The sequence below is a fragment of the Pelodiscus sinensis genome, chromosome 17, assembly GCF_049634645.1.
Source record: "Pelodiscus sinensis isolate JC-2024 chromosome 17, ASM4963464v1, whole genome shotgun sequence".
Lineage (NCBI taxonomy): Eukaryota > Metazoa > Chordata > Testudines > Trionychidae > Pelodiscus > Pelodiscus sinensis.
Window position 1 is genome coordinate 40593260 of NC_134727.1, and position 16654 is coordinate 40609913.

Here is a 16654-nt window from a genome sequence, read left to right on the forward strand (position 1 = left end):
GCCTCATTAAACCGCCAGGACTCAGCTGAGGCGCTGACCCTGCAGCTCCCGGTGGCTCCTGGGAGCTGTGCCCAGTTCCCTGCTCAGCCCGACGTGAGATCCAGCCCTTCTCTCCAGCCAGCCTGCTCTCGGGAAATGCCCTTGGCTTTGGGTCTCACCTCCTGACAGCCCAGCTATTCAGCCCCGCTCTGGGACACAGGGCCACTTCGGGGACTGATTCAGCTCAGTTTTGATCTGGAGGCCAGAATGGGTGGTGCTGGACAACCTGGAGAAGCTCAAAAGAGCTATTTAGAGTGACAGCACCGACCCCGTCAGAGGGACCCACAGTCGTCTGTGCCCTGCAGAGGAGATGGATGGAGAGTTCAGCTCCTGCAGCTCGGCTGTATACTATAGTTTGAGAACTGTCTTTATGGGGCATTCCTAAATCCAAAATACCCGCCTGGAGAAGTGAAAAAACACATTGACAGAGCCAAAGAAGTACCCAGATATGAACTACTTAAGACAGACCCAAAAGTGAGGATAACAGAATTCCACTTGTTATTACCTACAGCCCACAACTCAAACCCCTCCAACGCATTATCCACAACTTGCAACCCGTCTTGAAAAATGATCCCTCACTCTCAGAGTGGAAAAGCCCCTTCTCACTCTCAGACAAGCCCCCATCCTGAAACAAATTCTTTCTGGTAACCATGCTACACAACCACATCAAACATCCAGGAACCCAGCCCGGCAATCAGCCCCAATGACAACTCTGCCCACAAGGGAATTCATTACTGGAGCCAACAAAATAAGCTACCAAATCAAAGGATCATTGAACTGCACATCCAGTAATTTGATCTATGCCAGCAATGCCCACTGCTATATATATTGGACAAACTGGACAGCCCCTACAAGAAAGAATGAATGGCCATAAATCAGATATACATAAAGGGAACATACAATCACCTGTTGGAGAGCACTTCGATCTTCCTAATCACTCTTTAAAAGATCTCCAGGTGGCTGTCTTATCACAAACCGATTCTACCAGTCAAATACACAGAGAGGAGTTGGAATTGCAATTGATCCGCAAGTTCAATTCTCACTCTGACGGCCTCAATCGAGATGAGGGATGGCTGGGACATTATCAACCTAACGTTCAATGAAGGTGCAAACAGCTCTTTGGGTATGTCTACACTGGCGGCTTCTTGCGCAAGAACAAGGGTTCTTGTGCAAGAAGTCTTGTGCAAGAACACGTCCACACTGCCATGTGCGAGCTGTGCTTTTGCGCAAGAGCGCCCATGGCAGTGTGGACACTCTCTTGCGCAAGAAAGCTCCGATGGCCATTTTAGCCATAGGGCTTTCTTGCACAAGAAATCCCTGCCGAGTGTCCACACTGCCCTCTTGTGCTAGGGAGAGGCACCCAGCAATGCAAGAAGGGCTAATTGCCAGGATAGCCGGCTGGTGGCGCCGTGGCCCTGTGACTGTTCTCTTCCTATCTATCGCTATCCTTATCCAATCTTCAGGTGTTTATAGATTGCCAGTTCTGCTTCCCTGTTTTTCCCTTTGATATTTTCATACCCACTGCTCCTTGTTTCCTGCCCCCCCCCCACCTGCCATCTCACCTATTTATTTTGGGTCTGCACATCCTAAACTCAACACTCCAGTCACCTGGATAAGTGGGCTGTGCCCACGAAAGCTCATGATACCATCGACATGTTTTGTTAGTCTATAAACTGCTACCAGATCATTTGTTAATTACACAGTTACAGGGGATGTACCTTAGTTCTAATCTTGAAAACTGTCTGTTTATTCCTACCCTGTCTCCTATCGTTTATCGCGTTACCAGTCCATGAAAGGACCTTCCTCTTAGCCCTGGACAGCTTTCTTTTCCTAAGAGCCTTTGGTGAGGGACTTTGTCAAAGGCTTCCTAGAGATCTAATGCCCTACAGCCACTGGATCCTCCTTAGGCACATAGATGTTGACCCCCTCAAAGAATTCCAGTGGATTGGTGAGGCAGGATTTCCCTTTACAGAAACTATGTTGCCTCTTCTTCAACAACTGATGTTCACCCGTGTGTCTGAGAATTCTGTGGTTTACTATCTTTACAGCCAGTTTGCCTGGTACTGAACTTAGACCAACCGGCCTACGCCAGGATCATCTCGGAATCCCCTTTTGAAAATTGGCGGCCCATTCGCTATTCTCCAATTGTTTGATACAGCAGCTGATTTAACCACAGTTCGTAACTGTGCCATGCTGGCTTTCACATGCGGTGTCCTCCCCCCGCAGCGCAACCTATTCTGTCCTGCCAATATATTTGGTACTTTGGTATTACTATGTCCCACCGATTATCCTCATACCACCAGACTTCTGGGATGCCTATATGACGATAGCCTCGTTCAACATGAGGCACTCATGTTCACCCATCTGATGATTTAGACTTCCAGTGTTTGTATAGAAGCATTCTAAAAACACTTCTCTTTTTATCTGTCTGCCAATCCCTGACACAAGTGAATAGGGTGTCTCTTTTTCATTTGATGGTTTCTCCTCAGAGCTTACCTGTATTATATCCTCTTCCATCCTCTCCTCCTTACTAGAACACAGAGAATCTCCATTAATAGACCCTCACCTAAGAGAGGTTTCTGTCCAATCCACATGCTCCTCCACACCTGTTGCCTTTCCCCGAGCCCCTACGTTAAAAACTGCTGTAAGTGATTTAAGCGATGCAAGTAATAGCAGACAGATCACAGTAGGTGACAAAAACCAAAGAAAAGAAAACACTCCAGCTAAGCTTAAGACTCTAAGGGTATGTCTACACTACAGTGCTATTTCGAATTAACTTAATTCGAAATAGTTAATTCAAATTAAGTTAATTTGAAATAACGCATCTAGACACAAAAACTATTTCGAAATAGCATGTCCATACTGAGTGGACCCTGAACCGAAGTTAAGGCTGACTGGAACCAGTGCCAGCAGGGCATCAGGTTAGGACTTAGTGTGTGGGGCTGCTGCCTGAGGCTAACTGAGCTCCATGCTTAAAGGGACCCTACTCCCACCCCAGACAGACAGTTCTCAGGGTTCCCCGCTTGCTTGTCTACCTCGATGAGGGACAGCAAAGCAGTCCTGGCTTGGAGTGCCCTGAGCGCCCGCACTCGGGACACCACAGCACTCGGCCACATGGAGCCAGAGCTGCCCCTGGGCATGCTGGTGCATCTCGTGGGATCGTTGCCATCAGCCCGGCTGCACTTGCTGCAGGATGCCAGCAGGGGGGTCCATCGGGGGACTGTCAGGATCCAGGGGGCCCTGAAGGAGAGTGTCTGCCCCAAGGAGCCCTCAGAGTCTCCCCAGTCCTCCCCACCGGGGGCTTGTGCCCCATTCCTCCCTCACATCCTTCCGCTTACCCCTCCCTAGCCCCCCTTCCTGATTTTAAATAAAAGACACGTATGTTCAAAATTAGAAACTGGGTTTATTGAACAAAACTGAGGTGGGGGGGGGGGGGAATGAACCTCTGGGGAGTCTGGGAAAAGGAGGTGGGAGAGGGGAAAAGAGAGGGTGGAAGAGAGGAGGGCGAAACCTGGGAGGAGGGAGCTGGAAGGGGGAAGCAAAGGGGAGGGGAAGCTCAGGGCTCAGGGTTGGGGGTTGTGCTGGGCCAACCTGACTTTCATGCTAACCTGCTCCTGGGTTCACATGTGGCCTTTGGTGGCCAGGCTGGCAGCTATCCTGCCATTGACGGTCACATTCCTCTGTTTAGTGCAGAGATCATGGACGTTGGGGGCATCCCCCCCAAACCTGAATAAGGTCCATGATCTCCATCCTGGATCAGGAAGGTGCCCACCTTCTCCGGCTCCTGTCAGGCTCCTGGGAGCTGGCAGACTGCCCCTGGGGAGTGGTGGAGGGCTGGCTGCCAGGGGCTTGCTGGCTCATATTTTCGGGACATTGGGTCAGGGGCCCCAGTGGCCACTGCTGGCTCTGGGCTGGCAGGCTTGGAGCTGGCACAGGCACTGTGGCCAGGGTCTACCCCTTTAATGTCTCTGGGGCTGGGGGAGAGGACAGTAAGCTTTCCTGGTTGTGCCCAGAGTGGCCACCAGAGCTCCCTGGGAAGGGCTGGAGGCCCCCTATTCCGAATTAAGTGTCTACACAGCACTTAATTCGAAATAGCTATTTCGAATTTGGCATTGCTCCTTGTAGAATGAGGTTTACCAAATTCGAAATAAGGGCTCCACTATTTCGAATATATTTCAAAATAGCAGTTTGCCTGTGTAGACACTATTAACATTAATTCGAAATAACTGCTGTTATTTCAAATTAACTTTGTAGTGTAGACATACCCAAAGAAACTACCCTAACAGTAGCTCCAATGACCTTCTCTTACAAGCTGGGGACCTTCCCAATTCATGCTTAAATCTTTCTACTTTAGAAAAGAGAAGACTGAGAGGGGACATGATAGCAGTTTTCAAGTATCTAAAAGGGTGTTACAAGGAGGAGAGAGAAAAATTGGCCTCTGATGACAGGACAAGAAGCAATGGGCTTAAACTGCAGCAAGGGAGGTTTAGGTTGGACATTAGGAAAAACTTCCTAACCACCAAGCACTGGAATAAGTTGCCTAGGGGGGTTGTGGAATCTCCATCCCAGGAGATATTGAAGAGCAGGTTGGACAGACACCTGTCAGGGATGGTCTAGATGGTGCTTGGTCCTGCCGTGAGGGCAGGGGAATGGACTCAATGACCTCTCAAGGTCCCTTTCAGTTCTATCAGTCTGTAACCAGGTTCGCTCTTACCTAGCAACTGGAAACCCAGGCAGTGCCCTGAAGATGGGGGGTTTTAACAGCTGGTGACCTGGCGACAGAGACCCCCAGCCCGGCTTGGAAGGCAGCTGGTTCTGGCCAGTAGGAGGACAGTGGGCTGAGGAGAGAAGTCCCTGACCAGCCAGTTCCAGCCAAAGAGGGAACAAAGGCTGGAAGCGAGAGGGCTCCAGTGACCTGTTGGCTTGGGGAGGAGACAAAGGAGAGGGCCGGAGCTGTGGGGCCAGTGATCAGTTGGAAGGAGGGGGGTTCTCGCCTGGGGAGAGCAGCCAGAGCCCCCCTGGAGGTGAGGAAGAGCGAGATGTGCTGGGCGAAGGGTTGCTGGTCTCAAGGGCCCTGAGAACTGCCTGGGCTGGGGTCAAGCGCTCGTCAGCCTTTGTGTGTGAGGCTGGTGAGAGTCAGGCTTGTCTGGAGATCCGGGCTGCATTGCTCCCTGTGGGCGTGTAGCCCGGGGGGCAGAGGGAGTGAACTCCCCGAGGGAATCCGCAGCGAGAGACGGGGCACAACGCCCAGAGGCGCGGCTCAGGAGCTCTCAGGGGAGGCGTTGGGGCCAGAGGGCCTGACCCGCGGGACGATGCCCCCTCGACAGAAGGCTGTCACGCCGAAGGGGGCCGCTCCCAGGGGCTGTGTGGAGCCCAGAGAGCACAAGGCCTGTGAGTCTGACAGGCTATGAGAGGGCTCCCTTGGCCAGCCCCTCCCTCAGAGCCCAGAGCATCTGTTTGGGGAGGAAGCGTTAGAGAGAAAACACCACACACAAGAGCCAGGCTCCAGTGTGCTATCCCGGGGGGGGGGGTCCCCGTATTCCACAGGGAGATGCTGTGGAGTCCGTGTGAGACTCAAAGCAGGGTCCCTGGGCCAGATCTGACTGTCGCTTTCTACCAACGTCCCTGTTCTTCTCTGCCGTCCTTTGGAAGTTGCATCCAGGCCTGACAAATCGGTGACATTCCCCCGGGGCTGGCTCTGCTCTGGAGTGTTGGGCTGCCAGGGATTCGCAGTAATTCCCCCCCATGAGTTGATTTCCTGGTGATGTTGGATCAGTAACTCTCTCCCGTGGAGTCTGAGCACAGTCCCTCGGTCACAGAGAGATGGGACACACTTACAGCAGGAACCTCTCGACCATCCCAGGCACTCGGAGCGTCTGGCCCATCTCCAGGCACTTCCCGTGACGTCTCCCTGCTCCCAGACTCTCCCATACCACTGGGAGGTGGCACCACTTTACAGCATGGTCAGAGATTGGCCCAGCTCCCCCAGGGCAGCACAGAGGTGTGCTGAGGACCAGACATGTTTGGCAGGTTGCTGGGTTTCTGGAGGAACGTGGGGGACTTATTGGGACAGGGGGCAGCCCAGAGCCTGAATGCACATGGCCACGCATCCCCGCCCTGACAGGTAGCCCTGTGACGTGGTTTGGGTTCTTGATTCTATAACACCGTGCCCCTGCTTGTTCTCCCAGCCTTTCCCTGGGGCGCTGCTCATGGTCTCAGGATTTGGTCCATTGGTAACACTCAGAATGGGAAGGAGTCAGAGACAGAGAACGTCTCTGGGGGTTGCTTTTGGGTTATTTTGTAGGAAGAGCCACGGCAGGAGGTGATACAGCGATGGCCAGTCTGTGATGCCCTTAGTGTATGTGACCAGGCGTTGCATCGTGTGTTCCCCTCGACGCCGGTCTGTAAGCTGGAGGGAATTTTTTTGATACTCTGCTGAGCGGAGTCTGTCCTTTGAGAGGGGGAAAAACCACCGAAGGCAGGAATGGCTCTGAGTTTCCTTTATTGCAGAGACAGGTGGGGAGTCAGCGATGCTGTCAGGAGCCCTGGGAATGGAGGCTGAGATGAGAATGTGGCTTTCTCCTGGGATCTGCTAGTGGGAACTAGGAGCTACAGTTCCTCAACCTTGTGCCCAGGTTTGTCACGTGGCTGGCATTCTCCATCATGCTCAAAGCAAAGACTCCCAAGCTGTTCGCTAAGGGGAAAGACGGAGACACAGAATTTAGTGCTACAACCCCCGGCCAGTCGGAGCAAGCGTCTGTCCAGGCCCCATTACATCAAATGACCAGAGCTCTTTGGCTGGCAGCAACAAGGATCCAGACACTTGACCCAGTTTCTAGGAGGTACAGACCGATGGGCACAGGTAGGGGCTTGGGTTATATCACAATTGCATGTTAGTTTGTATAAATGGGCCGTTTATTCTGTTACTTACAAGACTGCAATGCAAAAGGTGCATTTGTTGCTGTACGTGTTGCCATCAGTGCCACAGACAGGTTTGTAAATCTCCTGGCATGCTGTAGGAGGCGCCGTGTACTCACTGCAGAAACCCTGCAGTGAACATTGCAATTGCTCTTAGCGTGATTGTCCGTCCCCTCGCCCGGGGCTGGGCGTTCTCTGAACACAGGGGAAGGGACAATCTCTATCCCTGGGAGGTCCCGATGTCTAACCCTGTCCCCTGTCTCCGCTGATCTTCGGACTGACTGCGCAGTTGCCCTCTTGCTGCCACGAGGAGCTGAGCCCCCTCCCCCTGTGCAAGAGACGCGTCAGAGCCCTCCTCAAATGTTTGTGTGCAAAGGGGCATCTCCTTCGACCGTCAGGATCTTTTGATACTGTCCCCTCCCCTGCTCTGTCTCAGAGTCGCTCCCTGCTCTTCCCACAGGCCCGTCCCCGACTGCCCCGTGCAACAGCGCATGGGATCCACCCCTCAGACCACGTGGCTTGCGTCTACTCACTGCCATGTAGACGTGCGTTCACCCCGAGCTGTGGGACCCCAAGAGGGTCCCAGAACCCAAACATCTCGCACCAATCTTTAGCCCTGTAGCACAAGACTCCTGAGCCCGAGTCAGCTGACCCACTGGTGTTCTGTTGCAGTGTCGCTGTTCCCAGAGGTGCTCAGTACCTGAGATTCAGTCTCTGCTCAGTTGGACACCAGGCAGACTCTGCTCCTGCTTTGACTCATGAGTTCTCGCTAGTTTCTAAGCCAGAGACTGTACCTGGGATGCTACACACCAGAGACAGTTAACGAACAGGGGGGATCGACTTACCTCACCAGGGTAGCCATCAGCATCTGGAACAAAACCCAGACAGACCGGAATCAGTGAAGGGAACGTTGGCGGGAAAGTCAGTGAAAAGCATTCACCCCTGTGTAGGACACGGCATGCAGCTCCCTAACCGGCCCAGGAAGCCCTGGGAGGAAGTGTCTTGCCCACAACACTCCTGCTAGCGGCCAGAATTACCCAGGGGACTAGCTCCGACCTGTCTCCTTCATGTCAGTGTCTTCTGAATTAAGTCATAGCAAAATGACATCAGCAATCCCTCATTTTAATGAGACATTTCATTCCACTGGAATTAAAATAGCGGTAAATATTTGGAAAGGATCTAAACTCTTCTGCTTTCTACTTTGGCACCACTGCAGATCCTGTCATGCTAATTAAGAATCATTGACTTCAATTAATTCAGCGCATTAAGCAACACCTAATGAACAGCCACTATGAAGAAACTTTTCCTGTGGGATTACGGAGCTCATGGGACCAGCCTGGTGCTCCATGTCAGAAACAAACCAGCTGCTCCTGGAATCAGCCACAGTGGGGGTGAGAACCCCAGTGCGAGTCAGGATGAGGCCGACCCCGTCCTTCCAGGGCAGGGGTATCAGAGCAGGGCTCGGTGACTCACCTGAGTAGGAGCAATAGAGGGCCAGAGAGAAGAGTAGAACAGCTCCTGTGATCTTCATGGCGAGGCGGCTGTCTGGTCTGCACTGGGCTCTCGGTGCTCTGCTCCCTCCGTAAACCTCAGAGACGGCGTCGCATGATATACAGGGTGTCACAGAACCCGCCTGCAGGATGACATCATCCGAAATAGTCACTCACAGCTCCAGGGCTCTCAAGGGCAATTGCAAGCTTTCAAAAAGGTTATCTCTAGAAGTGGTTTCTGGGGCAGGTTGGAGGACGTGCAAGGCACGCCCTTGGTGTGCTGACTAGAGGAGCAGTGCCGTGGGCTGAGAGGCCCCGTGGGACACATGCCGCCCAAGCCTGGGAATTCCAGTGTGTTGTGTCTGCGAGTGTGCAACATACAACTCATGCTGCAGATTAAAGGTGCTGCCCAGCAAAGCCCCTGACGAATCACCATATTACCAGCCTCTTTCATGAAGACCTACAGGGCCGCCAGAAGGGGACAAGGCTGACCATAAGCAACTCTCACGCTGTCCTAATCTTCCAACTATTCTGCATGAATCCAGTGTCTGGCTTAATCTGGAGGAGTCGGAGGGCAGGTCAAATTCATTCTAATGGCTTGCATCCCCCACAAGCTGTTTCCAGCATCTTGAGACACCAGGATCTTAGCTTGTCCCTTTGCGATGTAATATTCCCTGTGCTCTGTGAAATCATGTTTATGATACGAATGTTTCATCGGTCACAGCTGCCTGATGCAAGATGGCTCTTGTGACATACCATTGGAAAGGTTGTAATTTACCGAATGTGTTTCTCCTATTTGTGTGCATGCATCACTTCAGCGTCTGAAGTTCGGAATAGGGATTGTGGGTTTATTATCAAGGTGTTCCTGTTTGGAAAATTCTATTTCCAGCCCAACAGGTTTCACAAGGAAGATGCCAGACACAGAGGTAATGGCCCATTACCAAAAGAAAATAACTGTGCGAGAACCTGGCTTTTTTTGTAAGCGTGAGGATTATTCTGTATGACTACGTTTACACTGGGAAGTTTTGGCAACAAAAGTGCTGTCGACATGCAAAAGTGAAAATCGGTCAAACCAGTCTTTCTGCCTCCTGTTGTCGACATTTCCATGGCCACCTGGCCAGCTCCCTGTTAACAGCGCAAAACATTGTGGGTAAGCATCCCGCAGTGCAGTGTTGTGGGAAGGCAGAGCTGAACCCTGTGCTGCGTGGGATTCCCTCGTAGCTCTGGGAGCGCTCTGTGCTGAGGAATGTCAAAGCAACACAGCAGTGTCTCCAGCCCCTCCCCCTACAGCAGCAGCCTGCCTGCCACTGTGTTCCTAGCCGGGCAGAACAGGAGCACTCCAATGACTTCTTCTCTTCTCCCCAAACAGAGCATCTCATTCAGCTATCAGATACTTCCCGGAGCTTTGAAAGGGGAGGGGAAATGCAGCCTTGCAGGGCAGCAGAGATCACTAAACACTGAGCAGAGCCATCAGGGCAGGCATTGTGGGATACTGGCGGAAGCCATTTTTCTCAACAAATCAAACAGCAGAGTCCACACTGGCTCTTTGTCGACAATAGAGGGAGGTGAAAAGACAAAAGTCATAATTCAAAATGATCTGGACACACTGCAGAAATGGTATGAGGTAAATCAGATGAAGTTTAAGGAGGACAAATGCAAAATACGCCACTTGGGAAGGAACAATTAGTTTCACACACAAAGAATGGGAAGTCGTTGCCTAGAAAGCAGTACTGCAGAAAGAGATCTAGGGTCATAGTGGACCACAAGCTAAACATAAGTTAGCAGAGTGACACTGTTGCAAAAAAAAAGCAAACATGATTCTGGGATGCATTAACAAGAGTGTTGTGAGCAAAACACAAAACTAATTCTTTCTCTCTTCTCTGTGCTGATTAGGTCTCAATGGAGGATTGTATCCAGTTCAGGGTGCCACATTTCAAGAAAGATGTGGAATAATTAGAGAAGGTCCAGAGAAGAGCAACAAATATGTTTAAAGGTCTAGAAAACATGAGCTATGAGGGAAGACTGAAAAAACTAGATTTGTTTAGTGTAGAAAAATTGAGGGGAGACTGGGAGTATCCCGAAATAGCTATCCCGCATCTACAAAGCAAGCTCATTATTTTGGGCTCACTATTCCAACGTCCCTGTAAACCTCATTCTAGGAGGAGTAAGGGATGTTTCGGAATAGCGCTTTATTTCGAAGTTTGGTGCTGTGTAGAGAGCACCATTTATCAAAATAATCTATTTCAAAATAGCATCGAAATAGGATACAAAATTTACATAGCTCAAATAGTGCATCTTATTTTGAGTTATGGTGCTGGGTAGGTGCACCCTCTGTGACCATTTCACCTGATACTGGGAGCCATCTTGATTTCTGTAATTTTCCATGGGACGCTGGGTGGGGCGGGGGGTGGAGGTGTTTCAAACTTGGAACGAAGGATTCCTGTCTTGTGCAAATCCCACTCAAGGCTTATCCTTGTTGTCAAGTCTGTGTTCCCAGCCTCTTTGAGCCAGATTCTGCCACAGGGCCCAGCAGCGGGGACAGAGCTGGCCGTAAGTGACTTTCATGTTGTCCTGGTCTTCCAGTATTGTGCATGGAGCCGATGCCTGGCTGAGTCGGGAGGAGCCTGTGGGCTGCTCAAGCTCATTCCAGTGGCTTGTGATCGCAACGAGCTGTTTGCCGTGTCCTGAGACTCCAGGACTTTAGTTTGTCCCTGTCCCCCAGCTGTGTGCCCTGCAGCAGCTGCAGTGAGGGGGGTGGGACCCAGGATTTGATACGGCACCCGGAGATCCCCGTGTCCAGCTGAACCCTCTTTCAAGCAGCTTGATGATGGTGCCGCGCCATTAGCAACCAGGACTCAGGTGAGTTGCTGACCATGCAGCTTCTGGTAGCACCTGAGAGCTCTGCCTTTGGAAGTTGAATCCAGGCCTGACAAATCGGTGACATTCCCCAGGGGCTGGCTCTGCTCTGGAGGTATTGGCCTGCCAGGGATTTGCAGTAATTATCCTCCATGAGTTCAGTTCCTGCAGGTAGTTCGATAACTCTCTCTGCAGCGATATGGGGCTGTAGTGCGTCGGAGTGGCTGCCCACTGACCCAGAGGGGGAGGAGCTCCTCTCAGAGCCCCGGTGGGCAGCGCCTGGCCCCAGGACATCACCAGAGGACTCAGGAATTGTGTCCAAAGCTATAAAAGACCAGCCCAGGAGGCCAGTCCGCCCCCAGCCACCCGAGGATGCCTACCCCGTACTCCCACGCTGGGAGGTGGAGGTGGACCTGGAAGAAACAGAGGACCGGACCGGACGGCTGTGGCCACAGACAGACTGTGACCTGGAGGAACTGCCAGAGGTGCCAGCCCCCAGTGACAGGTGACCTGCCATGTAGCCAGGTGTGCTGGGAGGGGGAGTGTGGAAGGAGCCCAGGGCAGGCATCCTTAGTCTGGCTGGGCCAGAGCCGGTGTCAGCGTGTGGTAGGCAGAATCCCCACTGAGTCTGAGTCAGCTGGTGCTGCTTCTGGTAGGGCGCTGGCAGGGACACAGTAAGGCAGGCGGCTCCCCGCCAGTGCTGGGAGACCCGCCTGTGTGCGTGTCCCCCCCCCCCCCACCAACCAAGGCCTGGGCCGGTCCCTCAGCACTGTCTGTTTGCTGCCCCACTCTGAACCCCGTTAGGGAGCAGCCAGGCAGCCACCAGCAGCCTCCCCAGGGCTCAGGCTGGCATCAGTTGCAGGCAGGGACCATCAGGCATCGCTGAAGGGAGGTCTGTGGGTGAGTCCCAGGGGGGTAGTGGTTAAGGCATGAGCCTCTGCAGCCTGGCACCTCAGAACTTTGTGTTTGCCCTGAGCCGGGACCAGGCCACTGTTGGCTCAGCCTGACCGTAAGCCCAAGCCCCCGAACTGCTTCCCCAGGAGAAACTGAGCTGGGTGCAGTGAGGCAGTGGCCGCCCTCTGACCCAGCGGGAAAGGATTCCTCCCAGGGCCTGGTGGGCTGCAGAAAGACACGCACAGAAACAATCTCCCGACCATCCCAGGCACTCGGAGCGTCTGGCCCGTCTCCAGGCACTTGGCTGTGACGTCTCCCCGCTCCCAGACTCTCCCGTACCCCGGGGATGTGGCACCGCTTCACAGCACGGTCAGAGATGGGCCCAGCTCTCCCAGGGCAGCCCAGAGCTGAGGTAGCTCATAGGTCTGCTGAGGACCAAACACATTTGGCAGGTTGCTGGGTTTGGGGAGGAACGTGGGGGACTTATTGGGACAGGAGGCAGCCCAGAGCCAGAATGCACATGGCCACACACCCCCGCCCTGACAGGTAGCCTTGTGACCTGGTTTGGCTTGTTGATTCTATAACACCGCACCCCTGCTTGTTCTCCCAGCCTTTCCCTGGGGCGCTGCTCATGGTCTCAGGATTTGGTCCATTAGTAGCACTCAGAATGGGAAGGAGTCAGAGACAGAGAACGTCTCTGGTGGTTGCTTTTGGGTTATTTTGTAGGAAAAGCCACGGCAGGAGGTAATACAGTGGCGGCCAGTCTGTGAGTCCCGGGTTAGTGTATGTGACCAGGCGTTGCATTGTGTGTTCTCATTGACGCTGGTCTGTAAGATGGAGGGAATTTTTTTGATACCCTGCTGAGCGGAGTCTGTCCTTTGTGAGGGGGAAAAACCACCGAAGGCAGGAATGGCTCTGAGTTTCCTTTATTGCAGAGACAGGTGGGGAGTCAGCGATGCTGTCAGGAGCCCTGGGAATGGAGGCTGAGATGACAACATGGCTCCCCTAGTGAGAACTAGCGCCTACAGTTCCTCAACCTTGTGCCCAGTTTTGTCACATGGCTGGCATTCTCCATCGTGCTCAAAGCAAAGACTTCCAAGCTGTTTACTAGGGGGAAAGACAGAGACACAGAGCTTAGTGTTGCAACACCCTGGCCAGTCGGAGCAAGCTTCTATCCAGGCCCCATTACATCAAATGACCAGAGCCCTTTGGCTGGCAGCAACAATTATTCAGACACTTGACCCAGGCTCTAGGACAACACTTCTTAAAGTGTGTTCCGCAGCACGCTGGTGTGCTGCGAGGGAGTCGGATGTGTGCCTCGGAGGGAACAGAATTCAAAATGGCTTCCCTTAAAGGGACAAGCCTCCTTTTTTTCTTTTTGTTTACTTTTGCTCAACAACTTTTTTCCCTGGGTTTTTTTTTTCACCCCCTGGGTAATGGTTGCCCTTTAAAGGGGCAAGCTTCTTTTTTTTAATTTTTTTTTCCTCTCAACAAAAAAATCCTTGCTGTTCCCCATGGCTGCGTCTAGACTGGCAAATTTTTCCACAAAAGCAGCTGTTTTTGCGGAAAAACTCGCCAGCTGTCTACACTGGCCGCTTGAATTTGCGCAAGAACACTGACGATCTAATGTAAGATTGTCAGTGTTCTTCTGCAAAAACTATGCTGCTCCCACTTGGGAAAAAGCCCTCTTGCGCAAATGCTTTTGCGCAAGAGGGCCAGTGTAGACAGCTAAAAACTGTTTTGTGCAAAAAAGCCCCGATGGTGAAAATGGCGATCGGGACTTTCTTGTGCAAAACCACGTCTAGATTGGCACGGACGCTTTTCTGCAAAAAGTGCATTTGCACAAAAGTGTTCGTGCCAATCTAGATGCTCTTTTCCGCAAATGCTTTTAACGGAAACACTTTTCCGTTAAAAGCTTTTGCGGAAAATCATGCCAATCTAGACAAAGCCTATAAGTTTAAGAAACACTTCTCCACGAGGTAGAAACCTCTGGGTGCAGGCAGGGGTTTGAGTGGCATCACAATTGCATTTTACGTGGTATAAATAGGAGGTATGTTCTGTTACTTACAAGACAGCAGCACAAAAGACACATTTATTGCTGTATGTCTTGCCATCAGTGCCACAGACGGGCTTGTATTCCATGGTGCACATTTCGGGAGGTTCGGTGAACTCACTACAGTAACCCTGCAGAGAACATCAGTATTACTCTTAGCGTTATTGTCGGCATTGCAGTAGTTGTGACGGACCGGGCCGGGTCTGGGCACAGCTGAGCAGACTGGTCCCTCACAGTGGTACCCTAATGTCCTCCCCACCCCCCACATCTTCACAGGCTGAGAACACAGGGGAAATAACAGTTCCTGCCCCTAGGCACGTGCAGTATCTAATCCTGCTCTGGTCCCTGCTGACCGTCTGACTGTCTTCGCAGTTCCCCTCTTGCTGCCAGGAGGATCTGAGCCTGTAATCCAGGGAGAGTTTTTTGATAGAGAGCAGACTCTTCCTTTGACGGGGCGGGGGACACAGAGGATAGAAATTGTTCTGCATGTAACAGACGCTTCATGTTGTGGAGCGAAGGGGCATCTCCGCTGACGGGGGATACTCAGACAGAAAAACCTTCACGCACGTCTGGGACTCTCCCCTCCCCTGTTGTGTCTGAGTCGCTCCCTGCTCTTCCCACAGGCCCATCCCCGACTGCCCCGTACAACAGCGCTTGGGATCCACCCCTCGGGCCAAGTGTCTAGTGTCTACTCACTGCCATGTAGACGTGTGGTCACCCCGAGCTGTGGTACCCGAGTGCATCCCAGAGCCCAAACATCTCGCACCGATCTTTAGCCCTGCAGCACAAGACCTGCTAGCCCGAGTCAGCTGAGACACTGGTGTTTTCTTGCAGTGTCGCTGTTCCCAGGCGTGCTCAGCACCTGAGATTCAGTCTCTGCTCAGTCTGACATCGGGCAGACTCTGCTCCTGCTTTGACTCCGTGAGTTCTCGCCTGTTTCTAAGCCAGAGACAGTTAACGAACAGGGGGAGATCGACTTACCTTACCAGGGTAGCCAGCAGCATCTGGAACAAAACCCAGACAGACCGGAATCAGTGAAGGGAACGTTGGCGGGAAAGTCAGTGAAAAGCGTTCACCCCTGTGTAGGACACGGCATGCAGCTCCCTAACCGGCCCAGGAAGTCCTGGGAGGAAGTGTCTTGCCCACAACACTACTGCTAACGGCCAGAATTACCTAGGGGACTATCTCCGACCTGTCTCCTTCATTTAGGTGTCTTCCGAATTGAGTCATAGGGAAAATGACATCAGCAATCCCTCAAGTGTAATGAGACATTTCATCCCAAACATCTGTCTCTGTTCCTGTTCCTTAATGGACCTCTAACCAGTGTCCCCAGGGGAGAATTTTCTGTATTAAGGAGATGTGGCTGAGAAGGTCTCCAGCAGTGGAATTTAAAAAGCGGTAAATGTTTGGAAAGGATCTAAACTCTCCTGCTTTCTACTTTGGCACCACTGCAGATCCTGTCGTGCTAATTAAGCATCATTGACTTCAGTTAATTCAGCGCATTAAGCAACACCTAAAGAGGAGGAGCTAAGAAGAAACTTTTCCTGGGGGAGAACTGTAGCTCAGGAGACATTCAGCAGCCAAGGGGATCACAGGGATGTTGGATTTCTAGGGGCTGGGAATCTCCTGAGCTGTCTCAGTTACTGGCAGTCAGGGATCTCCCAGCCAGAGAGAATCCCCGGAACAGCCCTTCAGAGCCGTGGGATGGGGCCGGGCAGTCGGAGCTCACGGAACCAGCCTGCTGCTCTGGGGCAGGATAGTGCAGGGGCAGCTCAGAAATAATCTGGCTGCATCAGCCACCGTGGGGGTGCGACTCCTGGTGTAGATCGGGGGAGGCCGACCCCGTCGTTCCAGGGGCAGGGGTGTCTGAGCAGGGCTCAGTGACTCACCCGAGTAGGAGCAATAGAGGGCGAGAGAGAGGAGCAGAACGGCTGCTGTGATCTTCATGGCGAGGCGGCTGTCTGGTCTGCACTGGGCTCTCGGTGCTCTGCTCCCTCCGTAAACCCCACACTGGAAGCTTCGTGATATATAGGGTGCGGAGAACCCGCCTGCAGGATGACATCATCCGAAATAGTCGCTCACAGCTCCAGGGCTCTCTACCTTAATGACAGCCTGCAATTGCCCTTATCCCTACAGTGGTTTCCAGGGCAGGTGGGAGGACGTGCCAGGCACACCCTTGGTGTGGTGAATACTGGGGCAGTGCTGTGGGCTGGGTCCCCCATGGGGCACATTCCGTCCAAGCCTGGGTGTTCCTGTTTGTCACCGCGGTGAGCAGCGGGGGCAGGGATGGCCATGAGTCACTGTGACGTTGTCTGGACCTTGCCCGTATTGTGCATGGGGCCGGTACCTGGCTCAGTCTGCAGCACCTCGAAAGCCGTTGAAACACATTCCAATGGCCTTGACC

At 52.6% G+C, this 16654-nt stretch overlaps 1 protein-coding gene across 2 annotated transcripts in view; it reads right to left on the minus strand.

Annotated features, from left to right (window-relative positions):
* LOC102444914 (ovomucoid-like) overlaps positions 1-16334 on the minus strand; it is a 46362-nt gene extending 30028 nt beyond the window's left edge. Inside the window, exons 1-6 of one of the 2 annotated variants that reach the window (XM_075900651.1) lie at positions 16140-16334; positions 15232-15254; positions 14266-14381; positions 8431-13304; positions 7803-7825; positions 6971-7086 (exon numbers count right to left, since the gene is read on the minus strand). In XM_075900651.1, coding sequence (XP_075756766.1) covers positions 13220-13304; positions 14266-14381; positions 15232-15254; positions 16140-16197 — 282 coding nt within the window. In that variant the 5' untranslated portion in view covers positions 16198-16334 and the 3' untranslated portion in view covers positions 6971-7086; positions 7803-7825; positions 8431-13219. Of the gene's footprint in view, positions 1-3422; positions 6734-6970; positions 7087-7802; positions 7826-8430; positions 13305-14265; positions 14382-15231; positions 15255-16139 lie in introns of those variants that run through there. The other variant, XM_075900652.1, reaches the window with a different exon arrangement.
* Positions 16335-16654: the final 320 nt, after the last annotated feature.